Source organism: Siphateles boraxobius, unplaced genomic scaffold, assembly GCF_051911475.1.
Source record: "Siphateles boraxobius isolate OS27281-9 unplaced genomic scaffold, OSU_SipBor_1 7, whole genome shotgun sequence".
Lineage (NCBI taxonomy): Eukaryota > Metazoa > Chordata > Actinopteri > Cypriniformes > Leuciscidae > Siphateles > Siphateles boraxobius.
The window spans coordinates 36,985,001-36,996,917 of NW_027509197.1; the positions used below are offsets into that span (position 1 = coordinate 36,985,001).

An 11,917-nucleotide genomic window follows, 5' to 3' on the forward strand; every position below is an offset into this window, starting at 1 on the left:
GTGAAGACTGACATGAGGATGAGTAAAAAAGGACAACCGTTTCATCTTTTGTGTGAACTATTCCTTCAAAGCTATTTTGAATAAAACTTGGTATGAGAGAAGGTGAGCTCCATTCCTCTCTGTGTCGTCTGACAGCGTCTCTGTGGAAGATGGCCTTTGCTCAATGATTCATGTGCTCTTGGAGGTTTTATGAAAGCACAAAGACAGATAGACGCATCATATTTATCCAGCCAGACGTGTGTGTGTGTGTGTGTGTGTGTGTGATGCGGGTAACTAACTTTAAACGCAAAGGGAAGCTGAAGAGTACAGCTTTCCATCTTTCTTTCTCGTCTCATTGGCATTTCCCACTCCTTCCCGCTGAACGGCTCCGATTAACTCACATCCTGCAGAGACGAAAGGCCAAAGGATTTCACAGTGACTTGGTACAGTAGCCTAAACATGAGAGTGTAATTGAGATAAATGATCTAGTGATGGTTTTTGACATCTAGTAGTAGGTGGATTGTGGTGTTATATAAACGCTTTTATTTCAGACTTTCTATAGTGAGTCCAGAGAAGTATGGAGAGCTGATACAAGCATCACATATGAGACGAGAGTATATGATACATCCACATCACTAACCATAGATAATTCAGACCAAGAGCTTGTGAGACATATTCAGCTCTTCCAGAATTCATTCATTTTTAAAGGGAATGTATTTCATGTGAACATGACAGTTCTGTCTAAATATAGGTTTCCTTAGATCTATAGGTCATTTATGTGCAAACGCTGCATGCAATATAAAAATGATACAATAAACGATGCCAGAAATGTTACATGTTAAATAAACTAATATATTTTAACTCTTCCCCACCAGTTTTGTTTTTTTTACTTGCCAGCCACCACAAGTATTTTTTGTTTATTTTCAAAAACACTTTCATGGTCTCCAGAATATTTGTTGTAGCCTATCAATATCTGAACATGCAATACTATATCAAAGGAACGATGAGGCGCTCTACTTTAAAACAATTGTAAAGCATTATTTTTTATTAGCACTTGAATGTGGGTAAATTCCTTTTTTTTTTCTTAAAAGCAACATTTTGAGTAAAAAGCTGAGATAATTGAGTTTTTGTTAAAGACTACGTCCGACTACGACTACGATAGGATTCAGAACGATGATTAAAACACAGATGGAGTAGATCGAGTTCATCAACAAGGCTAACAGTCAGAAAAGGCTAACAGTCCTAAAGTCCATCCTGGGTCGACATTTCATACAGTAACATTAGGCAGTTTTAATTGATGTGCTGTTTAATGTTGATGATTTTACATGTGCATAAGCAATGCTTCTATCGCTCGTTCTGCTTCTTCGCCTGTGTTTTGATCAGGAGATTCTGAACTCTTCCAGAAGATGAGTAACAGCGCCCCCTACGGTATATCAGTGAAAACATGGAAAGCCGGAAAATTCCGGAAAATTTAAAGTTAAAAGTCTACGAATTTTTTTAAGTGTTCAGAAGTGCTTTCAGAACTTATTTTAATGTTTTTGAATGAAGTCTCTTATGCTCACCAAAGCGGCATTTATTTGATCAATCAAACATACAGTAGAAACATTCATTTAAAAATAATTTTCAGCATCTTTACTCCAGTCTTCAGTGTCACATCATCCTTCAGAAATCATTATAATATGCTGATTTGCTGCTCAAGAAACATTTCTTATTATTATCAATGTTGATAACAGTTGAGGTGCTTCATATTTTTTTATTTGGAAACCGTGGATACGTTTTCCATGATTCCTTGATTAATAGACAGTTCAACGGCCTTTACTTGAAAAAGAATTCTTCTGCAACATTATAAATGTCTTTACTGACACTTTTGTACCATTTAATGCATCCTTGCTGGACAAACAAATGAATTCATTTCAAAAACATTGCTGATCGTTAGCGTATGTTTTTATTTATTAGTTAATGCACTATACAAATGAGACCAAATCTGTTCCAGATGAATAAAAAAAGTTCACATAGCATATGATAATGACCCTTCTCCCTACAATGGGCTGCTGGCGCTGGATGAGTGTGTTTTCAGATCTTAAAGCTGCTGTTGTAAAAGAGCGCTGAGTGTTCCAACATCCATCAATCTAGTACTTCTCCCTAAGGCGACTGTACAGCAAGAGCTATTGATTTACAACAGTCTCACGGGTTTGCTTAAACCACTACACCTTGAAATTCTCACTGTGAGTGATGCAGAGGGATTTCAGTTAAAGCACAATAACAGCTGAAGTGCAGTTGAAATGACCAGTAGTTCATGTGATCATGTGTCAGCACGGTTTATTTCAAAGGTCTCTCTCGTTGACGCTCAAAAGAGTAAGCTTCTGCTCAGTGAAAAAGTGCTTCACTCTGTAGAGTTGTGCTAAATTAGAAATATAAAAACTTTGATGCACTATAGTGCTCAACACAAGACAGGAGATTTTTAAGGAATACTTCAACCACATGAGAGTGAGTAACTAATGTCAGAATTTTTGTTTACATTTAAAGGGATAGTTCACCCAAAAATGAAAATTCTGTCAGTATTTACTCACCCTCATGTTGTTCCAACCCCGTAAGACCTTCGTTCATCTTCGGAACACGAATTAAGATATTTATGATGAAATCTGAGAGCTGGGTCACTCCTCCATAGGCTTCTTCAGGGATTGAAACTTGCCAGCCCCGAAAAGTCATTAAAGATATCGTTAAAATAGTCATTTCCTTCTCTCTGGGCCTCGAGTCAGTTCACTAGTGTAATAGCGTAACAGCTTCTGTTGTTGTACGTCACACACATCACCCACATGACCAGCGTCGGCCAATAGTGAGCCTACGTGTTACGTAGCTCTACGCAATCACACTACGTTAACTGACTAGAGGCCCACAGAAGGAAATGAATAAGTGAAATAAAGTCGTTAATTTTGTTTGTTTTTGCGCACAAAAAGTATTCCCGTCGCTTGATAAACTTAAGATTGAGCCACTGTAGTCACTTGGACTATTTTAACAATGTCTTTAATGACTTTTCGGGGCTGGCAAGTTTCAATCCCTGAAGAAGCCTATGGAGGAGTGACCCAGCTCTCAGATTTCATCAAAAATGATGAACGAAGGTCTTACGGGGTTGGAACAACATGAGTGTGAGTAATTACTGATAGAATTTTCATTTTTGGGTGAACTATCCCTTTAAGATGAAGAAATTCCCGGAATGCATGAACGGTGACATCAAGACGTCTTTATTGTAATTCCATTATTAAATTAGCAAGACGATTTAACAATCAGGGACGAATCATAGAAGACAAGTCTAAAAAGATCATTTTCCTCACAAAATATTTTCTGTTTAGAGAGAGAAGGACATACACATCTATTATAAACAAGACAAAGAGATTTACAAATGTGTGTTTTGTTCATCTTCCTCCCACACAGCACTCCAGGTGCCGCAAAGGAAGAAGTAAAAAAAAAAAAAAAAAAGAACAAGAAAAAAAAAGTTGAAATGTGAAAAGAACCCCCAGGATATAGTATAATCTTATAAAGCATACACAAAATATAGGGATGTAAATCTAGGGAGTTCAATTTAGTGATAAATTGTCTTCTCTCCATGGACTTGAATAAAAGCATTGTAGAAAATCTATGTCTACTGAAGAAAAGCAGAGACCATTTTAACTATAATTCCTAAATAGAGCAGAAAGGTTTTGCACCATTTTTAAATTGGTAAAGGTATATCTTCAGAAATACAGAAGATTTAGAACTGACCCTCATATTTGGCACCTGGTAATTGAAAGCAGCTATTTCATATTGAAACATTGAAATTGAAATTTTCAAATTGTTGCAATACAAATCTGTCCACGAGCTTGAATCATGAAATAATGGCCAGGTCACATTTCAACCAGAAAAAAACAATTAAAATAAATAAATAGCAAGACAGAACAGAACACAGAAATTAATATTCTGCATGGAAAAAGAAAATAAAGCCTGTTTTAAAAGCATTGAGATTATTTGCATAATTATGGTATTTTAATGATTATTAAGCAATCGAATTAAATAAAATATATATTACTATAGTATAATTTTATTTTAGATTTAAATAAGAATAAAAGAGCACAACAAATACTACCTTAACATTTAAAACTTATAATATTTTTTTCACATTATAGCACTGACAATGGGATTTTTTTGGGAGAAATTAGAAATTTGGAATATAACTGTGTTTAACTTTAAAAAACAACAACTTCATTGTCATTAAAAAACCTGCCTTTATTTTATTTATGCAACATATTTTTCTTGTTGATTATGGGGTAAAATGTGACCTGGACATCCTTGATATATATATATATATATATATATATATATATATATATATATATATATATATATATTAGATTGGTATCTTCATATTTCACTTTCTTATAGTTCTTTCTTTCAACATAACACACAAACCTTCTGAACCTGCGTCTGCTTTATATAGACACAACATATTTGTCATTTCCCATGATCCTTATCAACTTCCTGTTACCTTTCCACCTCCACTGTCTCTCTCTCCACCTTTCCTCACCCGTCCAACGGCGATATTTTCACCCTGGATTGGAAGCTCTTCATCATCTTGATGTGTCCTCGCGTTTCTAAAGTTCCCACAATACTTCATTGCTGTTGTGACATGCTGTGTGTGTCGCTGATAGATGAGACGTTTCTCTCGCTCCTCCAAGGCCTTGTTGCACTCCTCCTAAAGTGTGCTCCTCTGAGACGCTTTCCGACGCTGCTGCGTTGGAGACTTTGAAGTCTCGCTCTTTGGGGGCCAAACGGGTTTCACTAATTTCACATCCTGATCCAAAGAGAAAGACTTTTTCAGAGAGGCTGCTTGTGGGGGCCACACTACAGCAATTTTGTTGGGGCTTTGACCGGGTTTATTTGCTTCTTTATCTAACATGTCTGACAGTGAGCACATGCTACTTTGTGAAAGTGAATATCTCCAATCCGATTCTACTGTGTTCCCTGCATCCCGGCCGGCCAGTAAGTCCCTCTGAAATCCTTGACCAAATCCATCCTCGAAATTCCCTTTAGACTTGAAGAGTTGTTTATAATGTGTCTGGCAGTATAAATGTCCATGGAGAGAGACAAAGTTTCCAAGGCTGTCAGAAAACAGAGTTTCATAATTCATAAGTCACAGAAAATATATTGAGCTGTCTGCATTTGCACAGTTTGTAAATGAGAACTGCACTGTAAGCTTCCCATATGAATGGTTTTATGCAGGATACTTTATCTTATAGTTACAAATAATGGCACTTTATGCAAAAAATATAATTTCAGAATTGAATATGTTGGGATACTTACATTGTTAGACGTACTAGAATATATACTTAAGTATAAATAATCAAGTATCACTATTTACAATATTGCATGACATACCTCAACTTGTTTTTGCAGTGCTCACAGAAAAAACAGGATTTATGGAACTTCTTTTTGTCTGCTATCAGGCCTTCCATGGGGTAAACCCTCTTCTTGCACACTGCACACATCTCCGACTTTGGTACTCGAATCTGGCAAGAGACATTTAAGTTTTACTTAATTCCGTTTTTTGTGCACAATCAATATTCCCATACAGCACGTTGTCAAACACTCAATCCATCTCGGCAACACAGGCAAATCACACCTAATAACATCCACTACTGCAATGTAAGGTTCTCTTACGAGAGTATCTCTCGTACTGCGTAATATCTTACGCTACGGGGAAAACCTCTTTTCCACAAGATATTGAAGCCAAAAATTTTCTTAATTTTTAATCAATGTAAAACGCTTTGCGACAGCATGCAGACATAGGCAAGGCAGCTTGCGTGCCTAATGGCTGACCTGTGGCAAAAGCAGCAGCCTATCGACAGAGGCCCTGCGAGACATGACACCGAATGGGGCACTTCGCGCCCATATACGTCACGTCCCGCCAGAATAGGCGTGGCCTTGGCCTATAAATACAGATCGCTAGGCTGATACAAACTGATTTTCATCTCTTCAGCGAAGCATCTGCATCGCTGGATCCGGAGTGAGAAGCCGCGCCGTCTGAGGAAAAGCATAGAGCGGGACGAGCCTTGAGTCTGAAGTCGCTGGCATCGCCGCCTTTAGCCGCCGTACCTGCTACGCTTTCCGGCGTCATATCCTTCCATTCAAGTGTGTGTGTGTGTTCGCCGCTGCGACACACACTTTTTTCACTGTTTCTCTCCCTCCTGAAAGAGCTGCGTCTTTCTCAAGATGCATAGGTCCTGCGGCCCGTGTCGAGCCACACTCAGTGAAGAGGATCGCCATGTCATCTGCGTTTCCTGCCTGGGTGAGGATCATGCGGCTCTCGCTCTCGTCGACGGCGGATGCCATCATTGTGAGCTACTGCCTATGGTGACTCTGAGGACTCGCCTGGCATCTTTCTCAGAGCCTGCACGTCAACCCGCTGCAGCGCCGCGCCGTAAAAAGCGCCGTGCACAGCGCGGCCCCGAGCCTTCTCCTGCCCGCCAAAGCCCGCCAGTTCGCCCGCCAGCTTCGCCGGCATCGCTCGAGTCCCTCACCGACGGACAGCGGCCGCCGTCCGCCGCCGCTTCCGCCATCGAGGTTGACGAAACAGCCGAGGTCTGGTCTATCCTGGCATCAGATAGTGAGGATTGGGCAAGCTCTGTGGACCTCCCCCTGCTATCCGCGAGCCTGCTGGGAAACGGGCCGGCTCTCTCAAGCCGTCGGCAACCTCGGCTTCGACTGGGAGGCGCCCGCGCAGCCCGCGCGCAACCGACTGGACGGATGCTTCCTCAAAAAGGACCACGCGCCGTCACAATCCAGACCTGCCCCTTTTCTTCCTGAGCTTCACGAAGAAGTCGCAAGGTCCTGGAACGCCCCACTCTCGGCCAGGGTGCGTACCTCTGCCTCTGCTGCATTCTCCACTGTGGACGGTGCGAAAGACAGAGGATACCTTTCTCTTCCCCCAGTGGAAGCAGCGGTAGCTTCCCATCTCTGCCCGCCCTCTGCTGGACGGCGAGCTCAGATAACGCTACCATCTAAAGCCTGCCGAGTGACGTCATCCATGCATGGTCACGCATACACCGCCGCCGGGCAAGCCGCGTCAGGACTACACACAATGGCCATCCTGCAGATCTTCCAGGCCGACCTTCTCCAAAAAATGGACGAGGAAGGCGCTGAATCAATCAGCGTTGCGGATTTACAGAGCGCTACAGACCTGGCTCTACGCGCTATGAAATCAGCTGCACAGGCCATTGGGCGGAACATGGCCTCTCTCACCGTGGCTGAGAGACATCTGTGGTTGACGCTGTCTGAAATGACTGAAGCGGAAAGCGCTGTATTTCTCGAAGCGCCCATTTCGTCAACTGGCCTTTTCGGATCTGCCGTCAAAGATTTCGCGGACAGATTCCAAGAGGTTCAAAAGAAATCGCAGGCTATGAAGCACTTCCTCCCGAAGCGCTCTAGTTCCGCAACAGGTCGCTCTAAACAGCCGCCTGCCCGGAGCTCCCAGCCGCAGCCTGCACCACCCGCCGCCAGGCCCGAGAACAGAGACCGCGCTCTCTCTCTACCGGACGCCGCCCCCCTCAGCGCGGGCCCCGGCCGAGGATCGAAATCAAGCCCGAGTTCTCAAAGCCTTCCTAGCCTCTCTAGGAAAGCGACGGTGTTCAAATCCCACTGCGGCCGGGTTTTCACCAAAACATTTCACTCGTCCAGTTCCATGCAATGTGACGGTTCCAGTGTATTTAGCAGTCAACAAGCCGGTTCATTTGCCCGCTTGCCTGCACACAAAAGCCGTTTTTACGGCTACCCAGATAAATCCAATAAAGAGTGTATTTTCTGGTGTTCCGGCCACGGCCGATGGTGTTATGAGTGTTGTAAGAATGTCTATGACAGCACGTCTATCGCCAGAGCGAGAACTGGACGTTCAGCACGCCGCAAAATCCCTCCGCCGAGGCTCTATAGTCCCGCTCAAAAGGTTTCAGAAGATGCTGGGCCTTATGGCTTCGGCATCGTCAGTGCTCCAGGTGGGCTTGCTTCGCATGCGCCCACTGCAGTTATGCTGAAAGTGCGAGTTCCACCCCGGGCATGGACCTCTGGTCTGTTTCGCCTCAGGGTCGACATGAAATGCGCCTCGGCTCTGGAACCTTGGAAAATAGCCGACTGGTATCAGTTAGGCATGAGTCTGGGGACTCCCTCGAGTGTGACGGTGGTGTCCACGGACGCCTCCACCTCGGGATGGGGAGCGCTGCTCGAGGGCAGACCGTTCTTCCGCCAATGGTCAGAACGGGAGAAGCTCCTGCACATAAACTGTCTAGAAATGCTAGCAGTAGACAACGCGCTACGGCGCTTTTTTCCCCAGATAAAAGGCCGCCATGTCTTAGTCCGGTCGGACAACATGTCAGTGGTGGCATACATAAATCACCAGGGTGGCGTCAGGTCCCGAAACCTTTACAGGCTGACGGAACGCCTCCTGGTCTGGGCTCAGCACAACCTGCTTTCACTGAAAGCAGCGCATGTGCCTGGTCGCCTGAATCTGGGACCAGACCGTCTGTCCAGAAACAATGTCCCAGCAGGGGAGTGTCGCTGCACCCGCAGACGATCCAACTGCTGTGGGACACATTCGGCAGAGCGCAGGTGGACCTGTTCGCGTCCCAAGAAAACGCTCACTGTCCGAACTTTTTCTCCAAGAGCAGGGATGCGCTGGCCCATGTATGGCCCCGCTGCCCCCTCTATGCTTTTCCCCCCGTCTTGCTCCTGCCTCAGGTGCTAGAACGGATCAGGGAAAACGGATGCCCAGTGCTTCTCGTGGCTCCACTCTGGACAAACCAGAACTGGTTCCCAGTCTTCATGCGGCTCACCAGCACTGCCCCGTGGCCGATACCGGTGAGGAGAGACCTCCTCTCTCAGGCAAAGGGCTCGATTTGGCATCCTCACCCGGATTTATGGTCCCTACATGCATGGGCCATCAACGGGTATCTGCTAACCTACCAGAGGGAGTGTTAAATACAATAACGCAGGCTAGTGCCCCGTGTACTAGATGGCTCTATTCCTCGAAGTAGTCAGTATTATCTGCCTGGTGTCAAGCTCAGGGCTTTTCACCCGCAGACTGCGGGGTTACAGAAGTGCTCTCCTTCCTTCAGGAGCTGCTGGATAAGGGCAGGACCCCATCCACGCTCAAAGTGTACGTGGCGGCCATAGCGGCATTTGCAAAACCGATGTCTGGCCAGTCACTGGGGAAAAACGACCTGGTCGTGCGATTCCTCAGGGGAGCTCGGAGGCTGAATCCTCCCAGACCCCCCTCAGTCCCTGTTTGGGACCTTTCTACGGTTTTGGAAGCCATGAAAGGTGCCCCATTCGAGCCAATCCATTTGTCAGACATGAAACATCTGTCTCTCAAAACGGTATTCCTTACGGGTCTCGCTTCAGTGAAGCGTGTAGGGGACTTGCAAGCGCTTTCAGTAAGCACGTCATGCATGGAGTTTGGGCCTAATGACTCAAAAGTCATACTCAAACCAAGGCACGGGTACGTGCCCAAATCTCTCAACGCACCATTCAGGGCCCAGGTTATATCCCTGTGCGCCCTCCTGGCTCATGATGAGGAGGAGGATGCGAGTCTCCTCTGCCCTGTCAGGGCACTGAGAGCTTATGTGTCCCGCTCGTCGGTCTTCAGACAGACAGAGCAGCTCTTCGTTTTGTTTGGCGGACGCTCCAAGGGACTGGCCGCATCAAAACAGAGCCTATCCAGATGGATAGTTGATGCCATAGTGCTGGCTTACACATCTAAGGGCCTGCAGTGTCCTTTGGGTGTCAGAGCGCACTCCACGAGAGGTATGGCCTCGTCGTGGGCGTGGTCTAGCGGGATCTCCTTGCAAGATATCTGTATGGCGGCAGGCTGGGCCTTGCCGTCTACATTTATAAGGTTTTATAACCTAGAGGTTCCCGCCTTATAGGCTAAGCTGCTGTCGGTCTAGAATTCAGTATTATCTGTCCCGCTGCGCCGGCGCAGAATACTGAGTCATTGCTTATGCACACTGATCGAGAGAACAGCTCCATGGGTGCTGAATAACCCGTACTGTTACCCAGTTCAGGCTGAACAAGTTCACCCTGTCTTTGTGGAACACTGTTAACATAACTAGCTCCTTTAGGATGCTATTTCATGGGGAATGATGCTTGCAGCCTCTCTTCCCCGACTCTCTGTGAGTCTGTGGTGATTATGCACTATATGGGCCCCGGCCTACTGCCCTTGGGACTTTAGTGTCGGATCCCAGTATGCACGGCGTGTTGCATTGTGTTCCCCATAGCGTAAGTTATTACGCAGTACGAGAGATACTCTCGTAAGAGAACGTACTCGGTTACTAACGTAACCTCGGTTCTCTCTAGAGAGGGAACGAGTACTGCGTATCTTACCGTGCATACTACAGCTTGGTTCGCTTCAGCGATGAAAACCAGTTTGTATCAGCCTATCGATCTGTATTTATAGGCCAAGGCCACGCCTATTCTGGCGGGACTTGACGTATATGGGCGCGAAGTGCCCCATTGGGTGTCATGTCTCGCAGGGCCTCTGTCGATAGGCTGCTGCTTTTGCCTAAGGCCGGCCAATAGGCACGCAAGCTGCCTTGCCTATGTCTGCATGCTGTCGCAAAGCGTTTTACATTGATTAAAAATTAAGAATAATTTTTGGCTTCAATATCTCGTGGAAAAGAGGTTTTCCCCATAGCGTAAGATATTACGCAGTACTCGTTCCCTCTCTAGAGAGAACCGAGGTTACGTTAGTAACCGAGTACGTTATCTGCAAGTCTGGCAACAAGAGCATTAGTGAAATACGTGTTCAGACACACAATACATAACTCAAATCTGGAAATAAAGTGACATTTGAGATCTTTAACACAAAGACAAAAATACTAGTGTACATTAAATAAAAACTTTGAGTCATGAGTCTTTACACAAAATTACTTGTTTTTTATTTCTTTAATGAGTCGATTTATTAAATTATTTTCTCTATGATTTAGGCAACCTGGTTAGTTTAGTTCAAAATGCAATAGTCTGAATAAGAATTGGGTTATAATTTGTGTTATTGTGGGGAATGTAATGATCATGCAAGCTCACAGAGAGTCTATAAAAAGAAAGAAACAAACAAACAAACAAACACAAAGCCAAGCTGCCTTTTCTCAAAGTCATACAGGAGAAACACAAATAAGGCTTTGTTTCCCTTCATTTGGCGGTCTGTATCAATCCCTAAAACATTGTTGCTTTTAAAGTAGGCCTACATTTGATTCTTGCAGCACTCTCAAATGCTAATGAGACATAGATGAATAGTAATTATGGAGAAAGCACTCAGTGTTATTGAGATTTTTGAAATTGTCTGTTTTGATTTTTTGAAGGTGCTTTAAGCGATAGTAGGCAGAGAGCATTTCTGATTGGCTAATAAAAGAAACTGCCCCCCAGACAGTGATTTCTCATGAAACCTATTTCAGTGATATGTGTCAGGTAGTATGAAGAAATATGTTTGGTGTAAAAACAATTAAATTAAACAGAATGAAAAAAAAAACATATTTTAGCTATATGTGTCAGAGAGTATGAACAAATGTATGTGTGGTATTCCAAAATAATAATACACAAAATAAAATAATAATAATAAATAATGGACACCTATTTTAGTTATATATGTTAGGTAGGTATGGACAAATTTATGTGTCATTAAAAAAACTAATGAAAAGAATAAAATAAATAAAGGAAATCTATTTTAGTGAAGTGTGTCAGGTAGTACAAACATATTTTTGAAAAAAAAAATGAAATAAAAATAAAAGATATGATCAAATTAACAAACTAATAACTGTTAACATGCAAATTACTGCAGTGATTCACATTTGTTTCATACACACACATTTCTACTCATCTAAATGTGGATTTATCTACTAGGGAAAAACAAGTTAAAAACACACTA

At 43.7% G+C, this 11,917-nt stretch overlaps 1 protein-coding gene across 1 annotated transcript in view; it reads right to left on the minus strand.

Moving 5' to 3' along the window:
• Positions 1-3,200: 3,200 nt before the first annotated feature.
• The window catches only part of xirp2b (xin actin binding repeat containing 2b), a 43,168-nt gene continuing 34,451 nt past the window's right edge, over positions 3,201-11,917 (minus strand). Inside the window, exons 8-9 of the mRNA XM_077216347.1 lie at positions 5,389-5,519; positions 3,201-5,111 (exon numbers count right to left, since the gene is read on the minus strand). Coding sequence (XP_077072462.1) covers positions 5,428-5,519 — 92 coding nt within the window. The 3' untranslated portion in view covers positions 3,201-5,111; positions 5,389-5,427. The remainder of the gene's footprint in view (positions 5,112-5,388; positions 5,520-11,917) is intronic.